A 23,816-nucleotide genomic window follows, 5' to 3' on the forward strand; every position below is an offset into this window, starting at 1 on the left:
ATTTGTTTTGCTTCTCAAAGAGCGCATTCCATTTTCACAGTGCTCATTCTCTCCAGCTGAACCTCTGAGAGTGCGGACGTTGTTAGAAAGCTGATTGCGTTATTTGCCATCTGCAACGTGGTATTTGATAGTCGTCCACATAGAACAATACTCCTAATAATCCTTTGCTTGCATTTATGCAATTAACCAATGTGTCTATTGGCAGGATTTTCACGTGCGAGATGGCCTGTGATTTACACATGTGTTCAAATAGCCATGGCACTTCATGAATTAGGCACACATATTCATTAGCTGAACACATACGTTGTTGCAGCCAATAGGATTCATAATTGATTTTGGGTTAGGTCCCACATGAATCATGTTCATTAAAATACAATGTGGCACTTGTATACTTGTAAGCCTCCATTGGCAAACAAGACTGATGGCAGACATTTTTTTTAAGCGAGAGAATAAATCGTGTATTTTAATTTAAATAATTGTATTAGCTTTATTTTAACATAGGTGGGATTACCATGCTATACGTGAATGTCAAGCACCTTAAAATACACTCAAAGGTGGAGAAATTGTAATCCTTCTTGTGGCAATAACACAGCGATCGATCGCAGCGATCAACATGACATCTCTCAGCCCTGTTGCACGTGAGACATAGCGATAGGTTTAGAAAGAGAATAAAAGCGCTTATTAATCTAGCTGGCCAGTGGTATTGACAATTGTAAATGTGTGTTTAATACTCCACCCATCATCATTTTTTAAGGAGTCGATACATTAATACCATTTTGTGGGAAGTTAGCAGTGGTCATCTTGTGAAGAGATTGGCTCCCATCATGGGTGTGTAGAATATACAACACGTCGTCCCAATGATCATATGAGCAAGAAGACACTGGGGCTTGACTGTGGCCCGGATAATAAGATGCACATGACCACGTATCTGGTTGAGAGGCGTCTGGTGTTAGCGGCGACTGCGAGCAGCAATAGGATCGATGCGGTCCTGGCACCACGGTTAATCGGAAGACACGGAGACTCCACGACAAGAGGCATCCACCAAACAGAATACGATGGCTTTGGAAAATCAAGCGGTGAAAACGAAATAATTGGAAGAAAAAAATCTGCACAGGTTTGTGTCGTGTGGCTTTAATCCGGCCGAGGCCCTGGCTGCCAGCGGGAGGGAGCGAGGGAGCGAGCGTGCAGCCGGGTGCTTTGAGAACATCTGGACGTGGGTCGGTGCTGCAACCTTGCCCGCGCTGACGGCACCAAACCCGCGGTTTAATTACACCCTTTCCAGAGGGAAATTCTCCGGCCTCCGTATATTCAGTCATCTTTAATGAGAATGGCGGAAAAAGCCCCATCATGCGCCACTTGTGCACGTTGGTACTTGACACAATTGAACAGTATCGGTTTACAACACTCGCAGCACTGGAGCTTCATGACTTGAAAAGAACTACCGTTGCATATGATGATTGTTTTGCACTTGGGTAATGTTTAAACAGTGATATTGTTGCTTCCAGTTTTAACAATTACATTTTTTACTCTTTTGGTCTTTCGGTAAAGTCACGTAGATAGAAAAATCATAAAATTTTACAAAATCACGACGTTTCGATCGCAACACAAGCAATTGTCTTCAGGTGAAAAAATTACAGCAGGCGGACTGCTGAGGAAGGAATAAATATTTTATTATTTGTCTATCTACGTGACTCTACACAAAGACCCAAAGGGAATTAATTCCTGCAGTCACGAAAGCTTTAAGTCAAGATTTAATGACATTTTTTTTATTTTACTCAAAAAATACATACGTTCAAGTTTTGGTTTAAGATAATAGCGAAAATGTATGCATGTATGTTGAACTTCTTTTGCAGCGTACGTAGCCAACCGTGATAATCCGAGGTGCGGAAAGAGAAGTGTGGAATATTTTTTAGTTTCAAATATATTTTATTTTTAATCTAAGGTGTCATACAAGTTCAGTTATAAAAACTATTCAACTCCCTTGACCTGGCTTTTTTGCAAACCATTATTTAGAGGAAAAATAAGCTGACCTCTAAGTTTGAAAATAAAAACAGGATTGTATACATCTAGTACAAATAATAGGTGCAAGTTGTTAATGTAACAATTAGTACAGCCCCAGTGGGATCACGAGACACAACACAATGGGTAAAATGAGAATTGTTCTTAAAAACAGTACGAACAAGCATTTATTTTGCATGCTCAAGAAACACAGTGACATTGGGAATGCTTAAAATCTTTAGTATAAAATGTAATTAAAATATTAACACATTAAAAATATCGCATGGCAATGACAATTACCGAGTGTGATCCTTGCACTTTGTAGCAATTCGCCATTGCAATGATGCAATGCATCGTGACGTCATTCAGGATGGCAGTTCATGTCAAGAATCGAGTGTGTTTTGTTCGGGTCATCTCGTTTGTATTGTTTATCAAAGTTCAAGTGTTGCTTCTTGAGCACAATTATAAAATTTGTGAAATCCACCTGGAAAACGAGCGAGTAGCGGCCGGAGTTGTGGTAATTGAGCAAAAGTATCCACGCTGGGAATGAGAGAATGTGAAGCTGCAGGGACACTAGTCCTGTTACGCTAATTTCCCTCGTGTGCCTCAGCTAAGGTACCAAACTCAGATGTATTTTGCGGTTCCCCCGGTGCCTTACCGGCAAACTGCAATTATATTATTATGCTGAAAAACTAAAGTTATGGCGATAATGAGCGTAGGAAACGTGTTCTTTTATGTACAACTAATTGAAAATTACAACCATTAAAAACTACATTTTCGTGCACTTTGAATTGTGTACAAACACACTCGAAAACACACTTGATGCTCCGCACGAGTCAGGGGTTACGGAAGGCCAAGCAAGGCCTGATCGGGGACCAACCGCTACCACTCCCCATGTCTTGTGCTTGTAATGTGTTTGTCCTGTTTAGTGTTAAATTGGACCCGGCTGTGCCTGTAGCTATACACACCGCCGCACGCCACGACTACCGTGCCATTAAAATGTTAACGTAGATCAGTTATGCTTTCTGGCAAAATACGTATTTCACAAACCTGAGTGGTACTCTCACTGGTGCAGTTGCCGTGCGCTGACTTTACATGGATGCTCAGACTCAGTATGCGCTGCCTTGCCAAGTTACGTGTGTTTATGTATTGCTGTTGTGTCTGCGTACGGCTTTTGCATGCAACATCTGGCTGCTGTCCAGCAGAATTTGTTTATGAAATGGAGAAGTCAAGTGGCGCAGGGTTTACTTTGTTTACACAAATACTACTGGGAAACGGTCATCCGGAAGTTTGATTGGTCGTCGTATTTAAGGCTACTTTTTTTCGATGGTAAAACAGACGCCTTCCCTGTGTACTTCGTCGTGTATTGGCAAGGTCACCCGAGGTCCGACTGCTGGGCGTGCAGAGCAGAGACAGCAGCAAGGGCAACACTTGGCTGGTGATGTGCAGACTCCACTATTTGTCAGAGATCGTCCGGCCGATAACCTTCCATGGGCCGCACTTCGTTGTATGTGATGCAATCTGGAAGACGACACATTTAACTTGTTTTAGTTAATATGAACTTTGATGAATAAAGCAATATTGCAAATGGACCAACAGTCATTGCTTAACATTCTAGATGGGTCGCACTGCGAGCGAGTGCCTTACTCGCACTAGGAAAATCGCGATTACAAATCACAGGTTGACACCACATCGTCCTTTTGAGGTTGATAAAATAGGTATAACTTTTTGAGAAGTCAACGGCATCTTCCTGCCGTAGATACAGCGGCTCACAGCGAATAAATGTAATTTTTTTATGACTGCTTCCATGTCTGGCAAAACGACCAAAACTACTCTTATGCCACGTTGACTAGATGTGTTGGAATAGGTGTTCATACCCACAGTTCACCCCACCACACGTTACGTGCCGATCGATGAACTGTGATCAACCCATTCATACTGCTGGATGGACCATTGTTACAACTGCCACTTTGGACGATGGAGTGCTCACCATCTACCCACTATGGCTGCTCGATACCGGTACGTATAAAAGTGAAATACGTGTTCAATAGCACAGGCTAAACATTACCATTCCACACCTCCAAAACGAGTCCTGACACTCATTGAAGTTTTCCTGGATAAATAAAGGACATTAAAACAATAAAGAACTTTTGTACTAAATCCAAATTCTAACTGTGTGTCATTTTTCACAGTCAAAGGAATGTGTAAGACTGTTACGACTAAATAATATTTTGAGGTCCATAATGTTTAACTTGTGACTTTCCATGTATGCTCGACGTGCAATAAAAAGGTTATTTTTCGCCGTGACAGGCCTGAGTGTTAGCTATTAAAGACACCCCAGAGGCTGCGTAGCCCCGTGCAGCTGTGCTCTCAGTGATATTCTTACACATCCAGCGAAATTAAATGAGTGTAAATGCGAAATAGTTTTCACCTTAGACTATGTGTTACCAGTGTTGGTTGTAGGGTACGTGACAGCATGGAAAAATGGAAAAAGCAATTCCCCGCTTGCTGTGTTGCCAGTGAGCGCCGGGCGAGAGCGAGGGCCTCCGCGTCGCAGCGTGGCGGCGCTCCCCATGCACAGAGCACGCCGCACCATTTGAGCCACGACCACAGCAGTGGATGTGGTACACGACGACTACCTTGCGAATTGACCATGTGTAATTAGAACTATGGTCAATGGAAATTACAACGACTAATGCCGAAGTGGAGAAAGGTATAAAACGCCAGAGCATGTAACTTGGCTCTTCGTTTGTAAATCTTGAAAAACACAAACAAAGATTTTTAACAAGCTCTTTGTGAGCATATAAGCCTGGCACACTCGGCACTCATTTAAGGGAAAGTTCCCTTCTTGAGCACCTATGAAGACTGGACGGCACACGAAGGGGTGGTGTGGCCAGCACCACACCCAGCCACCTTTGTTTCCCCAATACTGATGTTTACCCACCACACCAGGTACTAATTTAAGGCTGAGTAGACCTAAGGGAGGCCTAGGACAGGTTCAGATATTAATCATTGATGTTGGTAGTGAGCTGGAAGTGAACTCGGGCCGCCAGACACACAAGTAGATGCACACACAAACGGAGCTAATTCCTCATTCGCACTCATTTTCCCATTTCGAACCGTCACTACTCTCCAGCGCACATGTGGCATGCATATTTCTTTGTGAGCCCTCCTCACGCGGGCTATCAGAAGTCGGCGAGGCCGTGCGCGTGGCGGCGAGCGTGTGGCAGCCATAATTACGTTCCGCAGAGCTCCGATCGCGCTGCTGCGGCTGCCGCCGCTGCTGCTGCCGCCGCTGCTGCTGCCGCCGACCCGGCGACGGCGCTTGAGTGGCACCGCCAGGGCCCACCGCGCCCCCTCGGCCGGAACGGCGCACGTGAACCGTGGAGAGCGCCGCTCTCTCCTGACCCGTGCCAGCGAGTGGCACACCGCAATTTATTAACGAGTTCTCAAGAGGGAAGGAATAAATAAATAATGAGCTCCCACCCCGGCCCCACAACCCCGGCCCCCTCACCAGAAATGAACGGGCAGCACTTGGGCGCGAGCTGCACAGCTGGCGAGCGTGTGTCGGTGATCCTCTGGCAGGGTAAATGCTCGTGTCGATAAATGTCAGATTAGAATGTGCGGCTTCCACCGCACATCATTGGTGGGGGGAGGCACGGAGGAGACGGGAGGGCACGTGTTGTGGAAGAGCCATACTTCTTTGTCTTGACTATAAAAAGGGTGAATTACATCTAATTGCTCCGATCATTTTACAACCAATTTGTATTGCCCAGCACACCTCACGGTGTAAATTCTGGTGTTGCACTCATGTTAAATCCAAAGGCAAGAGATCACCAACATCACACCAATCATAATGACTGGATCATTAGTTATATTATGTAAAGAATTACATAAGTGAAATACATTATTTTTTTGTAATGTTGCAATATAATCTGCTCATATAAATATTGTAAAACAAAAAGAGCAATATAAATGCACGTGGATAAAGCAATGATGGATGATTCAATTCCATGATTGATTACAACTGGTTACGGTGACAAGGCTAACACTTGGAAACTGGACTCAAATTTCTGGAAATAACTTTGCGTTAAACTTAAACATTTCAGCAGGCTCATAAACAACATTAAGTGTGAATTGGCGGCCAAGCAACGGAGAGGCAGAGTAAGCGGCGCAGCCCCCGCGGCGTCCCGTAAGTCTGCTCGCCGTCAGTTCCCTTTCTACGCCGCGTGAATTTTTTGCGCCAGTGTGTCCTGCTGCCTGGGTGGAGTGGCGAGGCACAAGGGCCTCTGTGCTCCCACCTGGGACAGCAGGTGCTTGAGGCAGGGCCCCGGACCCACCCATCTCAGAGTTAAACCATCACCGCTGCGGCACGGCGATTCGGTCGGCATGTCCCCGGAGAACGTGCGTCACGAAAATACATCTCAAAATAAAATCTGTCCGGTAGGATAGAGCACGAGGTAGGCATGTGGTTCTGGGAGCCTTTACCATTTTAGGGCACTTAGCAAGTACCACTGAGAGGCTGGGTTTGTATCTGGGTAGCTACACGTGGTTAAACTGAGTTATCAAACGTAGCGATTTGACCGTCTAAGTCCAGCTACCAACGACTGCACAGCACACACTTGGTCATATTAAATGTGCGTTGTCACCCAAGTAGGCATGCTCCTGCTCTATGTATTAGATACCGCAGAAAGATTAAAATGTTAATGTGTACCCGAGGATGGATAAAGATGCCGACTGAAGGGACTTTAAAAGCAGCTCTGAGGCCATCACGATACGAGGTAGTGCTCTAAGATGAATGAAACTGCGAGACACAAAGACCAGCATCGCCTCTGGGTGACCTGGGTTACATCAAGACAATGAAGCACACAAAATATGTAAATCCCTTAAATGTAACAAATCTGGATGAGATCGTCTTCATCTCGTGATGCGGTGCCAATAAGCACAACCAGAATATCATTTGTAGAAAATAAAAACTCCCTGAGGAAGTGGAAAAAGCAAGCGGCGAGCGAACGGCGAGCGATGTGCACGGCGTCTACGGGCGGTGGAAGGCAGGCGTGAGAAGCGCCACTGCCGCCAGTCGCTCCGCACGGCCATTCCCACGCACGCCGCACGGCTGGAATTACAAACGGCACAGTTTTCAACCGCGCGAGGAGCTCGAATCTGTTAAATGGACCCCATTTGAATAGAACAGTGCTCTGCATGGAGATATTTAGCATCATGCCAAAATAAATTTTGTGCGTCGGCTCGCCATGTGTAAATTATTTTACACATTCATCAATTTTAAAGGCTATTGTTTTCACAGCACATTGTGATCACTAACTATTGTTTAGAGTTGTGTAATTTTTAATTAGATACTATCTTGCCTGATGGATGAATATAAACAGGAATGGAGAAGCGTTTAGGAGTAAGACATTTAGATGATGAATACATAAAACAACACCACTGGGGCATATTCGATGACAAATAGCCATCGCCGTGTATCTGTACAGGGAAACAAAGATTGTGCCAAGAGGTCTCGTGCTGAAACAAAAAGGCCAAACACTGCAAGATACGGCGGAAGAAGCCTCCGAGGCACAGAACTGAAGTTGAGTTGGAATTGATGAGTAGTGATAGGTGATTTATTTTGTTTCCAATAGACCTAAGGGAGTTGCCAAAAACACCCTCTGCAAGTTTGCTGTCACGTGGTACAACAGCTCACATGAACTTTATTTGCTGACTCAGGCACGTGTGAAAATGTGTCAGCTTTAACCAGTCAGGGGTAGTCTCATTGTCTGATATAAAACATTCAAAAACTATCCAAAATGCATTAACAGATGTCACTACAAATGTGCAATTAGTGAGCATGTCTCTCTCCCAAGATAAACACAATATTACATTTCAATGTCACACACTGATAGGTTCCTGGATTAGCCAATGATTGATTCCATCACTACTTGTTGTGCAAGTGAAAAATCCCCCATATCAAAGATAGGATACGGAATATATATCCTAAGACACATTTTATAGAATAGTGAAAAAGTATCGAGCAGCTCGACAGATAATTTTAAATGAAAAGTAATTAATTTACAAAAAAGTTGAGGCGCAGCCCTACAATTGCTTGCTGGTGGGAGGGCCTCCACGACCGCGAGCTCCCGAGGGTGTTTTCCTCCTCTTCCACGTTGATCAGATGCGTTGAGAGAGGTGGGCGTACCCACACTTAACCCCACCGCATGCAAAACTGTACCCATTTATACTGCTGGGTCCAGATGGGGAGGAGATTTGAGAACGTTTTAAATAAATCGTTGAAAATTGTGATTTGTGGCTACTCAAGAACAACACACACACTTGTGTTGTGCTGTGGTATGCACCTGCGGCATTATTAAAGGTAGTGTGTAGCCCTGTAGTCGCTTCTAACTAACGTGTTCTCTCCAGTACAGAAGAGGGAAACAACATTGCACTTTAACAGGCAATGGTGATGTGGAGCAACTCGGTTGTGGGAGCGTGCGCGTGTACAAGCATTGCACATATGGTTGACTTTACCACCTCTACTCCCTTGCCATTCACAAGGGGCATTCTTTCACGATTTTTTTTTTATCAACTGCATACACATACCTCTTGCACCTGAGAAGGACGCACACCCAAACATCTCTCAAAGTGAGGGCAACCACATGGCAGAGATCCTGCTTCCATTTCTCAGGAATTTTCTTTCCTGCAGGCAGGCAGGCAGGATGTGTGCCAGACCATACCTCTGGGAGCCCTGGCGTGCCAGTCCGAGGTGGCAGTATGCCTCCTGTGCCGAGGCCTGGCCCTGCTTGACCAGAACACACAGAGCCCTCTTCTTCCTCTTAATCAGCTCCCATCCATCTCCTCATCAGCAATGATGGATCTGAATGAAGTCCCTCCCATGCCATCTGTTGTCTGCCAATTTCACAGCTTCGTTCGAGCACTCGACCAAGGCTCCTTGACATTTGTGCATGCCGTCCGATATATCAAGGTGAGCTCATCCGCCCTCAGAGGGACTTTTCGCCATTAAGGGGTCCGCATCCCTCCCTCAGGTGCTCATCTGCCCGAGGCTGCTGGCACTTCCTGAGGGATGCCAAGTTAAGTTTCCGCCGCTTGGCTTTAACAATCGCAGGTCATCACCCGTAACGGATTCTGAATTTGAACTGATACTGAGCTAGAGGATGCACAGTGTGGAGCTGAACTATTCCTCAATGCAAGTTGTGCACTTTGTGGGTTGTATCTTAACATCTATCGTGAGACTGTGGACTTTGAAACACTATTCGAAATGCAGTTTTTGTTTCTATATAATTTAGTGGTCATATCGTGGATGGCCATGCGCACTCGTATTGGCACACCGCTCACCCACACACACAGACCATGCCCAGGTGCCTCACGCGTGCGGGTCCGGATTTGCTGAGTAACCAAATCAATTGGCAAATTTTCCCATCACGTGACAACCTGAATTTATTGGCTCTGTCGGGTGGCAGAGGGTATCACTGAAATTGTCATTGTACCCACGCGATGATCTCACCTCAGAGTAACTAATTATGAATTGATATTCGTCGTGAAATTCTACGGATATAACTAACTATCTACCCTGCTCCCCATCCCCTTGATGAGGTGTTCCTACTTTAGCCAACAGCGACAGTAAGGACAATTCAGACTGATGATGACTATGAAACATGTCACTCGTTATTTAAAATACTGCTGTGCCCCAACCTCTTCTAAAGTCACGTAGTGTTTTAGGTGAAGATGTAAACCTTTTATTAACGTCAAATGAAAATATAAAAGAAAGTCATATGTGATGTAGATGCGTTCATTCACATATTTAAAGAGCTAGGCTGATGAGGCAGACACATCACGTTGAATTGTGAATATATCAAATGCAACTTGTTTTGTGTTCATTAGACGTCACCCTTAATGCCGCAGACTCGGATTTCAAAAGTCATAATGACAAACACCACTTCATGGTAAAATCATAATTTTCATAAAAATATTTCCAATCATAGGTGAGAAACCGCCAGGCTGTGCTTGCAGACGATTGCTAAGTGCATTCCTAAAGCTCACAAGGGGTCATATCAGCAGTGACCCCAAGTAGGGGACAGGGCACGGTTATCACTGAACGCAAGGTGTCAAGTGGAATTGGCTGATCCAGAGGACATGTGCTTTGTGAGCTTGATCTCAGACATGCTGACTTGATAGCAGAACAAGTGTCGGCCTTCATAGGCAGCTCGACAGAACCGGGTACCTCCCGTAGCCTAAAACTCAAAAGGCATTATTATTATTCTCAACGGAACTCATCTCCAGTAGCAGCCCTGAGCTGGTCGGGTAAATTGCACATGCACATGACAGGTGTCAATCTCTCTATATGAGGACCTCTGTTGACTTCACCTGAAGATGATTGGCTAAGCTGACGACTTACGCAATGTACTCAATCCACAAAAACAGAAATTCCATAAATACGTTATGTCAGTTATGGCAGAAACAAGTAAATAGATGATCATTTTCACACATTCTAAATTACGACTGTATAAAAACTGTTGTTGTGAACATAAAACCGTCAATACTTCAACAGGATATTAAGTTATATTCTTTGGTTCTTTCGGTAAAGTCACGTAGATAGAAAAATAAAAATACTAATGTAGACTATATATTCTTGGTTCTTTCGGTAAAGTCATGTAGGTGTGAGCCAACAGCGTTAAAACAACGATCAGCCACGGCCGAGGTATTGGTCCTACCGTGTTTCAGATCTGCCTTGTGTTCACGAACACAGTCCGAGACATGTCGTTTAGTTTCCCAATGTAGCTGCTGCCGCAGACACAGCTTAGTTTGTAGACACTAAGGTATTGCATGTCAGGGATCACATCCTTCACAGATGGGATCAGATCACGAATGTACTGTGTTGAATTGAACCTTGATCTTGTGTTTGTTCATGATTTTGGAAATATTTTTGGTAACCCCTGCTATGTATGGCATGGTGATGGTTCTGATTGGGTCCTCAGATGTTCTCTCTCCAAAGTAGGGGTGACAGCTTTACGGATTGTGCGGTCCGAATATCCATTCATCTTGAGGGCTTGGTGTACGTGCTCCAGTTCACTGGCTAGGTGGTGCTGGTCGGAGATGCAACGGGCCCGATGGTGTAGGGTTTTGTGTAATATGTTCATGGTGTAGGGTTTTGTGTAATATGTTCATGGTGTAGGGTTTTGTGTAATATGTTCATGGTGTCAGGTTTTGTGTAATATGTTCATGGTGTAGGGTTTTGTGTAATATGTTCATGGTGTAGGGTTTTGTGTAATATGTTCATGGTGTAGGGTTTTGTGTAATATGTTCATGGTGTAGGGTTTTGTGTAATATGTTCATGGCAATACCAAAACTTAAACTCCGCAGCTGTGGCGGAGCGTTTGAGTGTGCAGGCTGTGCACCTGCGCCGGGGCCCAAAGGCAGAAGGGGCTCAAAGGCCAAAGGGACCCAGGCGCCGGCTGCAATCGGGAGGACAATGGAGAGGGCGGTGCCAGTCGTTCCTGGCATCGGGACCCATGCCGACGACGCACTGCCACTGCCTCGGAACAATACACCACCGGAGAACCACGTGGGAAGCCACGTCGGAAACAGGTCGCGTTCCGCAGTCTCCACTCACCGAGGAGCCACTTCTCACTGACGGCCTGCAGGGCCACCCTCCTCCTGCCCACTGGGTAATTCCCGACGTAGATGCCGGCCTGGCGCAGCGTGTGGGTGGCGCAGCCGCCGCTCAGGGTGATCAGCTGGTGCAGGACGGCGGGCGGAGGGACACTCCGAGGACTCACGAACATGGGCGGTGTGGTCACGAACAGGCAGCTCGCCTTGCCGACGCGGCACTCCTGCCTGCGCACCTGAGCCACAACGACAAAGCAACGGGACTTATGTAACGCCAACTTACTAAAGCACCTAAACAGTCGCACGTGACAAAGCATTGATTCAGTGAGGAAAATGTATGATAATACCGATGACAGATGCATCGAATCACACGCACGACCACCGAGTGCATTCGATTTCTATATCTTGTATGTAATGGTGTCATGGAAACCCTGCAGAAATTAAAGATCTTACATTCACCGCAGCAGCAACAACAACAATGTTATGATTACTCAATCAAATTGTGACCCACAATGGTGACAATACAGCAAGTGTTAATTTAGGTGCCTCAGGAAAATGCAATGCAATAAAAAAGGCTTCCAGAAAATCTACTTACAACCCAACCAACTTAACAAAAAGTCAGAAATATAAATATCTATACAAATTGTGGATTTCATTTTTATATTAATAATTTCAATGTATAAAGCACCCTTAAACATTTTTCTCAAGGCATAGCTGAGACAGACTGTTACTTTGCTCCCACAACAGTCTCTCTATAAGGTAACCACTACCAGCGCTGGGCCAATTCTTCAACCACATCAATTCCATACACCCAGCCATCAAATTCACCATGGAGGTGGAAAAGGATGGCAAGTTACCATTCTTGGATGTTTTAATCGAAAAGAAACCAGATGGCTCAATGGGACACTCTGTCTACAGGAAAACCACCCACACGGATGCCTACCTAAAACCTGACTCCCACCACCATCCAGCCCAGAAGAATTCCCTCATCAAAACTCTACACCATAGAGCTCGTTGTATTTCCGACCATCACCACCTCGCCAGTGAACTGGAGCACGTACACCAAGCCCTCAAGATGAATGGATATTCGGACTACACAATCCGTAAAGCTGTCACCCCAACCGTTGGGAAAGAATCATCTGAGGACCCAATCAAAACCATCACCTTGCCAAAATCATGAGCAAACACAAGATCCAGGTTCGATTCAACACAGTACATAAAATTCGTGATCTGATTCCATCTGTGAAGGATGTGATCCCTGACATGCAATACCCCGGCGTTTACAAACTAAGCTGTGTCTGTGGCAGTAGTTACATTGGGGAAACTAAGCGACATGTCTCGGACCGTGTTCGTGAACACAAGGCAGATCTGAAACACGGTAGGACCAATACCTCGGCCGTGGCTGATCATTGTTTGAACGCTGTGATCACACACGAAATAGATTTTTCGAAGACGAAGGTACTCTGCAAACCCACTGGCTATCAACAAAGATTCGTTCATGAAGCCATTCAGATATATAAACACAGACACAATTTAAACCGAGAAAATCGGTACAAACTGAGCAATCATTGGAAGGACGTTATTAACCAGTTTAAGTCATAACTGGCTGTGATGTTTCCATCCTACCTGTCGATGTGAGCAGTTATTTCCGACTCTCAGAGTTACATTAACAGGTTAAATGTCTCACTAACACAGCTACTGCTGCTCCTTTCCCTCGATGTGGCGGTGTCCCTCGTTTTTTAACAGGCTAAATGTCTCACTAACACAGCCACCGTTGTGCTGGTTCTCTTACATTGACATGCTAATCTTACATTAACATACAAAATGTCTCACTAACACAGCCACCGTTGTGCTGGTTCTCTTACATTGACATGCTAATCTTACATTAACAGACTAAATGTCTCACTAACACAGCCACCGTTGTGCTGGTTCTCTTACATTGACATGCTAATCTTACATTAACAGGCTAAATGTCTCACTAACACAGCCACCATTGCGGTGGTTCTCTTACATTGACATGCTAATCTTACATTAACAGACTAAATGTCTCACTAACACAGCCACCGTTGTGCTGGTTCTCTTACATTGACATGCTAATCTTACATTAACAGACTAAATGTCTCACTAACACAGCCACCGTTGTGCTGGTTCTCTTACATTGACATGCTAATCTTACATTAACAGGCTAAATGTCTCACTAACACAGCCACCATTGCGGTGGTTCTCTTACATTGACATGCTAATATCTCACAATACAATGGCCACCTCCACAGCTTCATAGTCGTGGAGGTAGCTCAGCTCTCCGATCTTACATTTACACGCAAATTCCATCTCTAGCCCCGCCCACTTACCCTTGGGCTACACCCATCTCAAACCTTTATAACATCCTGCCTCAGCAGCTCTCCCGCTATATTTGTTCCTGCCTCAGAAGCTCTCCCGCTATATTTTTTTCACCTGATGACGATTGCTTGTGTTGCGATCGAAACGTCGTGATTTTTTTTTTTTTATATAATTTTTCTATCTACGTGGCTTCACCGAAAGACACAAAGAATAAGGTAACCACTGTTGAATCCCCTGAAGAGTGGTACTGATGGTATCAACCCCAGAAATATGAGAGGCTGAGTCAATCACCGACAGGGGTGTTAATATGCTGTTGTCTGTTTAACGCATAGGCTTGGCTCTCCAACACACCCGTGTGCTGTACGGGTGATGAATTGGCACGTTCTGTTTACGTGACAACTCTTACTAGTTGGCTGTGTCGGGTGGTGGCGGGTTTTAACGACACAACAGTTATATATTTACGTGGCGATCTAACCCAAAAAACCTCTATTATGGATGGTATTGTCTGATTACAAGCGAGCGCGGCGCTCTGACCGCTGGCAGCACCGAATCGCTGGCACAGAGCAGAGCGAATTCACGGTTCAAGGAACGAGCGGCACACACCGGGACCTGGCGGAGGGCACGTGAACGAAAGTGCAGCATCAACTTGCGATGGGCATTAAAGGACACAATGCAACGAGCCACATGAAAACAAACTCCCCACAAATGAATGTATGTATGAACTTATTTCGCACCGTACGAAACTAACAGGCTGCGTGTGAACATATTGCTACATGAAGCCAAAGCATTTGGCATGTTAATCACAGGGGCATAGAAATGAAAGGGCATATTTATTACACACATCTGCGCCGAGCACGGACTGCAATTAAACACTCGGCAATACCTGAAGAAACATGAAGGCAAGACTTTGCGTTATTTCCTAATTTACATTCCTGTTCAAATCCATTTTAAAAGTTATCTGCTTCATACTGAAACGGCGCTAACAGCAAATGTTTTGCTTGAGCTCTTTTAAATGGGATTCTGACAAATGTATAAAGAGAGATCTGAAAGGGAATTTATAATTTTCCCTTGTTTGTCATCTCAGTTTCAAACAAAGTCTCTTCTGTATAACAAATGATAGCCAACGTTTTATTTCAAGCATTCAGCAAACAAATCGTTATATTTTATATGCTTGTGTTCCAAAGAGAATTGTCAGTTAGCTCACACAGTCATATATCTTGATAGTCTCGTGCATTGTAAAATATTGCGTGTGATTTTAAAGAGGAACGGGGCACTTATTTTTCATTTGTAATATTAATATGTTTGTGAACCACCGTTATGACCACGCAGATAGTGTTGAAGATCATGTACAGATACTCTTCAATACAGCACATAGACAATATGTGAGAGTGTGCCCATAATGAATTATCACTCAATGCCAGGGTCTTCTGGACTATGGCCTGGGCAGTGTGTTTTTTTCCTACAGAGTCCAATTGGACGCATGCCCATCAATGAGGCTAATCCAGCTCGAATAATAAGGGACCTAAAAAGGATGGAAACATAACTACTGTACACAACTTATTTACACACGGTGTGCAAAATGCTGCTGAACGTAATGCACTGGAGCTCACAGAAAAGGTGACAGCCCCTCGCTGTGTTTACAGTGTCGTAAATTGTACCACAAATCCAGCGGGGATGGGGGATGTCATTAGACGCTCTTGTTATCAGGTCATGGCAAGTACATCCAGTACTTCACGTTTCTAAAACCCGTGGAGACAGAGCGAGATGAGGTGATTCGGACAGCAGTGGCCATGCGCCGGTGGTGAGCGTGCACACGGGCTCCAGTGACACCACCAGATGCAGCTAAACCTTCTCACGTGGCAGCGCAGAGTGTGATGCACTATTCATTAAGGCTACACCGACGCAATATGGCCATCATCATCAGGCATTATCTATACACTGTTGGATGAAGGCCTTCTGACATAATCATTCTTTACAGTCCTGTGATGCCACAGGATCATTTGGGCACCGGAGATGATCGCACCGCTCCATCTCCGCAGTGGCTGTCCTCTTGGGCGTGGGTCACCCTTGCAACAGAGGAAAAGCTTTTCGTGTCTCATTAGGCCTATAACTTTATATTCTGGTTAAATAAAGGATCAACAACAGCCATCCATCAAGTGGCTCGTATCCCTTCTAGAGACTTGTTTGGTCCAAACCCAATGACTTTTCTTCGGAGTAAATGCTCAATGTTTAGTCGCCGTTTGTTCTCTGATCCAAGTGTTCCTGTTTCTGTCTCTAAGTGCAATTCCCAGCTTGTATCTTTCCACGCCTATGTGTGTGCTTTTCAGCTTTTGTTTCATGTTCCTTGTCAGCCTACATGTTCAACAACAAAAACCAGAGCCACAAAGGGTACAAAAATCGACTGGAAGTTGAAAGTGGCTGTCCTATGGATAGACTGGCTCTCGCCATACTATTGTGGAATTGCAGCCACTTGCTCAGAGCCGCTAACATAAATAAGAAGAGCGAAATCGTCATTTTAGCTCTCGTATATACTGCGCAGAGTGTTTGGGCGTTTTACTCAATGTATACTGTGTTTTGAAGCTTAAATAGCTGAAATTGTAAACGCCTGCCCCCCAATGAAATGGAAACGAGCAAGAAAAGTTACACTTCACTGCCCGGCCGTGCGGGAGCGTGCTCTTCAGCAGGTGGCACGCAGTGGCAAGTGCTTAGCACTGAACCGTCTAAACCCGACATTCACTGCCAGTGCCTGAAGCGATTTCAGTTCCACTGTTGGGTTTCTGTAATTACATTTCAAAGCAGTTGCCAATGTGATTGCCGTGTGGTTGGCATGGATCTCGACAGAAGCATGAACATAACTGGGGCGCTTTTTGTAGCAAGCGCTGTGGGTCATTGAGCACTTTGTTGAGAAAATACCTTCTTGTCATTGCCAGTGTGCTGTGGGAATAGAGCTGTATTTCCATCGGCTCAAAAAAGTTTTGAAATTCAGCCTTGTATAATGCCTCATAATTGTGTAAACAGAAGCCATGTTTTAGCTCAAACACACTTTACAGCTTGTGTCCAGTGTTTTCAAATGTTTTAACGTTTGTTCTTTTATAACTCATAATTAATCAGCCGATCTAAATGTTCAGTACCTCATTACAAAAGTGTATAATTGTACACTTACACGAAGTTTATTTATTGACATAGACTTATCAACCCCAATGGAACATACTTGCAAGGCTCCCAATGAAACTACATTTTGGCTTGAAAAGTCTGACAAACTCTAGCAATGGGAAAAGCAGAAATATTTACATTATGAAGATAAACATGAAATGACAAAAATAAATATAAAAAACCCGCACATGACAATAAACACATGCCAATACAGACCATGCTTTATTTTCTTTGCTGAATGCTTTTCTTCACAATCCATTTCCATTTTTTTTTACTGAGAACTTGTTCTAAGTTTTTCATAAGTGAATCACAGAGCTGCTCCCTCTGACTTAGATCTATTTGCCCTGAGCCCTTCACTTTGAGTAACCGCTGCTAATGACTAACCAGCGATCAATGGTACATGACACCACCCTCCAAGCACACGCCAAACCCAACGTCCCCAGACGTCTGACCATCTTCAAACTACGTCCGCAATGCCCTCACGTCCTGGTGCTGCTGCCACCACCCACGCTAGCCTCGGGTGGGTCCCCAGCTGCACCTCTTGCCACCTAGTCCAAGTGCCCTCCACTCTCACAAACGGTGACACGAGTCGAGGCCCATGGCTTCACACTTAATTGACATCTTGACAAGCCCCACGGGGTACTCGTCAACACTCAAACCGATCACTTCTCCACAAGGCACCATGCACTTGGCTGCTCAGAGTTTGCAAGTTCAATGTTTTGTCCTCCCTCGTCCCTGGCAAACAATGTTTCATTTGGAATCTGATGGTATCAGGGAGTAAAGAGAAAACAAAATGAACCAATCGACCTCTTTGAATACGTTTAACACGTAGGCTTTCGCGACCAATATCATCCTTAATAGAGAATTTTTGAGTGAGACCGCGTAAATATGAAAATAAATAAATTATTGAAACAACATTCTACGGCTATTGTACCGCCACTTGTGAAGTGCTGGAAACTGTGATGTGTATCTCAATGGGCTCTCAGCGGCTGTAATAAAGGTTATTTATGTAGTGTTAGACACAGACAAAACACAAGCACTCATTTCCACTGATCACCATGGGACATTTTATAACAATTAATAGTTGTCGCTCGATTGCTGTGTTCTTCACGTGAGAAACAGATGTCACCTCATGGGTAGCGCGTAGGTCAGGGTATGTCGTGCACATTTAATTTTCACGGGTGAAGTAGTAAGTTGAATCAAGCAAGCATTGCTTGCAGTAATGGAATAAAATCATAAAGAGCCGGATTGAAATCATGTCTGTGACTGCATCTCAAGACATGATCCCAAAGTGAGAAGGCAGAAGATATTATACATACACGATATCTACATTATACCTACACACTAACCTACATTATACATGCACGATATCTACATTTAACATATACAATACCTACATTATACATATACGATATCTACATTATACTTAGATGATACCTACATTATACATACACGATATCTACATTATACATACACGATATCTACATTTAATATATACGATATTTACATTATACCTACACAATATCGAGATGATACGACATCTCTTTGTTTTCATAATACAACAAAACTACGTGCATGATACCTACACAAAAGTCCATGAATTGGTCCATAAAATATTTCACCTGATTTACAACCCTTAAAGACAAAGGCTTCGTTTTAAGGGACATGTATAAACGTAGAAAATAACAGAGTCAAAGTCATTGCCTGCATAAATGAGCATTGAGGCGGTGCTCAACTCTAGTTGACAACCCTGAGCCAGTGATGGAAATTCCACAACCCTATGGTGGGGGCGAGTCTCTCCACAGGACAACCACTCTTGACTTGAAGCTTTCACGACTGCAGGGATGCATACTCTTTGGTTCTCTCGGTAAAGTCACGTGGCTTTACTGAACGAAAAGAGTATGACAACCACTGTTAACTTTCCCAAAAAGTGGTACTTAATTTACTGACCCCAGCGGGATGATGGTCTGAGTCAACCCACCCCAAGGAAGATTTGAACTTGCAACCTTTACATTGCGAATATATACGGACATATATTCCATATGTAACCCAATTGTCTATTAAGCCCTTGATGCGTTGGTTGACGCTGCATTCACCCAACTCGCCGAGTCACCGAGCAAGCTGGCCACGGCACGTTCACGCAGGACACAGGCGGTGGTGTGTCGCTTGAAGTAGAAGCGCGCGGAGATGTCACATTGAGGGAATGCGCCTGTGATGAACCCCACTGTGATGAACCCCACTGTGATGAACCCCACTGTGATGAACCCCACTGTGATGAACCCCACTGTGATGAACCCCATTGTGATGAACCCCACTGTGACGGCCTAACTGAAGTAACAGCCGAATGTCGCGCGAGAGCCGCGGGTCGGGCCACAGCCAGCCAGGCGCACACTTTCTGTATCTCCAGCCATCGCAATGTGCGCTCCGAGCAGAGGCCAAGCACAACAGGCAGGGGTCTAATTACTAGGCCGAGACACACAAGTGGCTACTATCAGCACCCCGCATCTGGCCGGGGAGATGGGAGCGAGGAAAGGCAGTCCAGGTTATTGTTATGTTATTGTGATTATAGTGTCGCGCCTTCAGGTTAAGGCTCCAATACTTCTGATGTGATAACTGCCTAGAATGTGTAACTAGATGCAACGCTGTTGTTAATGTGTGCATGAGGACCATGTAACGGCAAACATCAATACACTAAGATTTGCCACCTAATTTAAATTATTTCTATAATCACTATACAGTAAATGTTGACTTGAAGCTTTCGTGACTGCAGGAATTCATATTCTTGGGTCTCTACCGAAAGACCCAAGCATACACTATACAGTGCTGAGTAACAATATCATCATCATCACCACAGCATCATTGTATAGAACTGTGGGTACACACCACTGAGAACATGTCTCTTTGGCAAGGAAGACCTGGACAAAACATAGTTGAGAAATGCACGCATGTAGAACCAGGTAAATGTATTTAAATAAACATGCAAATCAAAACCAGTAAACAAAACAACCATATGGGCACCATGAAAATATTCTGTAAGACTGAAAAACAATATTTTTTAAAGGCAACAGTGTGATTTACAGCTTCCTTAAAACACAAGTTGTAAAAACCATGTATTTGGTATATATGTGCATTGCAATTGTGTTGGCTGCTGTAGAAAATGTGTATGTGTTTGTTAATGCTACTTTAAAATGGGCCGGTATAAGCCGTGACTATTTAGGAGTGGAGAGTAAAGATCTAATAACCAAATAAATCAAGTACTGACTGAGTCACATTGCACAGAAAATGATGGTTGTGGAGTCTACGAGATGAAGACCAGGCACACGCTCTCGAAGTGTTAATTTTAGGGTTACACATTTTTAAGGATGCCTTTTAATTGCAAGTTTGGCTGCGTTACAACCCACATCTTGGACACTTGCTGAAGGAAGAATAACAACCGTAATCTTTCCCCCTCCACCATGGACCAGCTGTTAAGAAATGTATTTATAAAAAGGCAGTGCACTGGCAGTGATAAAGACTAATTTGATTAACCCTTTGATCCTCACGGGCCTGCCTGGTGCTTGTGAGTATCGTGTTCAATTTGGCTGCATGCGAGGGCTGTGAGTGTGACGGGTGGACGGTGTTGCTGGATTGTAACCACAGAAACACTGCTGTTGGAACTGTAACCATGGTAACACTGCTGTTCGGACGTCTCCCGAGACGCTGCATTAAAATAAAGCGTCATTCCCTCTTGAGAGTGGACACGTTCACAAGCCCCTTTCAATCCAAGCTGCATTTCCCTGCATTTAAACACTTCAGCTATGTGCACCTGCGCTGCGTGTGTGGACATAATATAATTATTTCAAGGGGATACTCTGTGGTAAAAAATAATTACACAATGAAAGTTCTTGCTATAAAAAATAGCAAAAAATTGATGGTCATACCTTTAAAACTATTTTGCCAAGGATACATAGTTGACATGCATTTGCTCTGATTCATGCGTTCCTCTCTCTGCCTCTCAATGCCACTCTGGGCATGCACCTCTCCATCATAAATGTGACTCAAAAGAGTAAGTGGGCCTGAGTAAGACGCATCGCGCCAGGGGATGGGGCCGGTGGTGGAGACTAAAGATGCAGTGGCAGCCAAGGGAGGTAAACGAGTACGAGAAGACATCCACCGTGGAGAAGGAGCTTGGTGGACTGTTACAAGAGAAAACTGATGATGATGAGTACTGCTACAACAACAATGACGATAACATCACTTCAAGGTGCCTCTAGGCTCAGACGAGCACCGAGTGGTACTCATCTCCATGGCCAGACCTGAGCCAGTTGCTGTCGACATCCCAGCAAGTCGCACTCATTTGTATCAATCGCGGATGGAAGATGGGCAGAGTTTACTCCCGAGTGGAATTTGAACTTAGGACCTCCTGACTGTGAGTAAAACACCCCGACTGCCTCTGTGGCCGTGCGCGGCCCCACGAGGTGGGTTCACGGCGGGTTCGGGAGACACATCGGTGCACGTCCTCCAGCACGGGCGACGGCGCTCCCTCAAGCCACCAGGGAGCAGCGCACATCTGGAAGTGCGAACAAAGATGTCGATTCAACTGACCTTGTCAGTCCCATGACCCCTAGAACTAAGCTCGATACAATTTGAAATTTCCGACAATGACAGTGGTTGAAGGATTTGCATTTGATGTCCAAAATGCCGCTTTAAGCTGTTATATAAACAAGATTACATGCAATCAAGTAAAAAAAAAGTAAAAGTGATTTCCTGCTCGCATGAGCATTGGGGTGAGTCTCCATAGGACTACCACCGTTGCTGAAAACCAACACAAATGAACATTTACTGGACTCCAGATATTTAACTGGTAGTAAACTACTGACTTCACAGTTTCCAGAAACAGCCATAATCGTGTAAACCCCACCTTCAACAATACATTAAACTTTTAAACTTCCTCACAGCGAACTTAAACCCGGTTTATGACCGACGCAAACACCGCGTGGCATGCGTGTCCACCGGGCCTTTGGGATCAGCACCCCGCGCTGTCCGGCCCGACCACACAACACGCTGTCCAGGCCGGAGTGAGCCCTTCTTGTCTGGCTTCAAGGTGGATGTCTGACAGGGGCGTCCGGCAGCGGCAGCGGGTGGCCCCGTCTGGGTGCCCTCGTGCCCGCCTCTGGCCTCTCTAGGCTCCTCATTAATAACGATCACACGCAGCCTCTCCGCATCCTCCAATCCCTCTTTTATGCCGCTCCAAATCCCGTTTTCATTCTGCACCATAGACAGTAATCTCACCCTTTCTTCCCTATCGTTCGTTTGAGATTCTACGAAAACAGAAACATAACAAAAAGGCTTTGCGCACAGAAGGCAGGGTTGTTTTTGTATCCAGTCAAGCTCCTCGAGAGGAATAGTGAAGCTTTATGAAGGCTTCGCTTTATGCTCAGTTTATCGCGAGGCTAAAGTTATATTTTTGTTTTTAACTGAAAAGGATTTCGTGAAAAATGAGTAACATTAAAATGTAAAAGCACCAAGTGATCTTCTGAGTCGCATTGCGGGTATTACATTTCAAAATGTCAGCGACGCATGAACTAGAGTCGTAAAATAATCAGGTCAAACGTGGCCATGCTGCTGCTGTTACCAATTTGAGAAATTGCCTGTCGGTAATTAAACAATGCATAGCAAAAATAACCATGCTTGACTTATTTACCCTCGCATGCCGAAGGAAAACACCTTCCCCGACTTAATATCAATGCTCCAGACGTATTAACCTTCGTGCCTTTAAAGCTATTGTCAGTTGTGACTTCGATAGGGTGAAATACAGCAAACGAAGAGGCATGCAAACGTGTTTAATAGCCCCACACACAGCACACATCAAATGAAGCACCATGTTAAGGATATTGTTAAAATATTATTAAATGCAAATTCATATATGTGGCCTATGAATACCCTCGTGGAAATTTGTCAGATAATATCCATCAGAAACAGTGAATGAGATCCATCAAAACGATGATGCAGAAGATCAATGGTGGTTGCTTTAAAGGAAGAAACAGCTTAAAAACCAAATATATAGGTACTATAAAACCATGTTGTGTATCCCCAACTGTCTGACATGAGTGTGAAGCTTTAATAGTGTGACAAAAAAACTATTCAAGGTGCCAGCCAAGGCACTGGTCCAGTAACAACACTGTGGCTCCACCGCCATATTCTTAAATGCAAAGCCACTGCAGTGCTCTCGCCACATAGCTCAATAAGGTAATTTTGAAGGCTTTTTATCATTAACAGAGCTTCAAAGTGATGTAGGACAGCCCAGAACACAGCTCCTAGGTACGTATCTACTAGATAAGCGTGTTTTGTGTTTTAGGGCTGTATTTCCCATTAATCCAAAAACAGTGAACTCTCCATGGGTAGAGAGGCCTCTACCATAACAATTTGAAATTTCCATCACTGGCTCAGAGCAGCCACAGCAAGTAAGTACAGGTGGCATTCGGAATACAAACATTGTTGTAATGTGTTTGTTTAGTAGCAGATCATTATCGCATGAACTCACAGCACAAACCATCGTGCTAGTGAATTTATTCTCACTCCAACAACGTAATGTAGAAATGATAGCGAGCGCTTTACTGCCACACGTATGAGCGAAATGCGCCTTTTGGAGCCAAGGAAGCTGCTTCCTTGCCAAGTGCACGCACTTTTGCGCCATCTAACCACGCACACCGGGCCCTTCCCAATTG

General features: G+C 44.6%; 1 protein-coding gene across 2 annotated transcripts in view; it reads right to left on the reverse strand.

The window, feature by feature from the left end:
• Positions 1–1,905: 1,905 nt before the first annotated feature.
• MCPH1 (microcephalin 1) overlaps positions 1,906–23,816 on the reverse strand; it is a 109,222-nt gene continuing 87,311 nt past the window's right edge. For both annotated transcript variants that reach the window (XM_078593978.1, XM_078593977.1), the window contains exons 16-17: positions 11,621–11,852; positions 1,906–3,519 (exon numbers count right to left, since the gene is read on the reverse strand). In XM_078593978.1, coding sequence (XP_078450104.1) covers positions 3,461–3,519; positions 11,621–11,852 — 291 coding nt within the window. In that variant the 3' untranslated portion in view covers positions 1,906–3,460. The remainder of the gene's footprint in view (positions 3,520–11,620; positions 11,853–23,816) is intronic.

The sequence above is a fragment of the Lampetra planeri genome, chromosome 5 (assembly GCF_965212315.1).
Source record: "Lampetra planeri chromosome 5, kcLamPlan1.2.h2, whole genome shotgun sequence".
Taxonomy (NCBI): domain Eukaryota; kingdom Metazoa; phylum Chordata; class Hyperoartia; order Petromyzontiformes; family Petromyzontidae; genus Lampetra; species Lampetra planeri.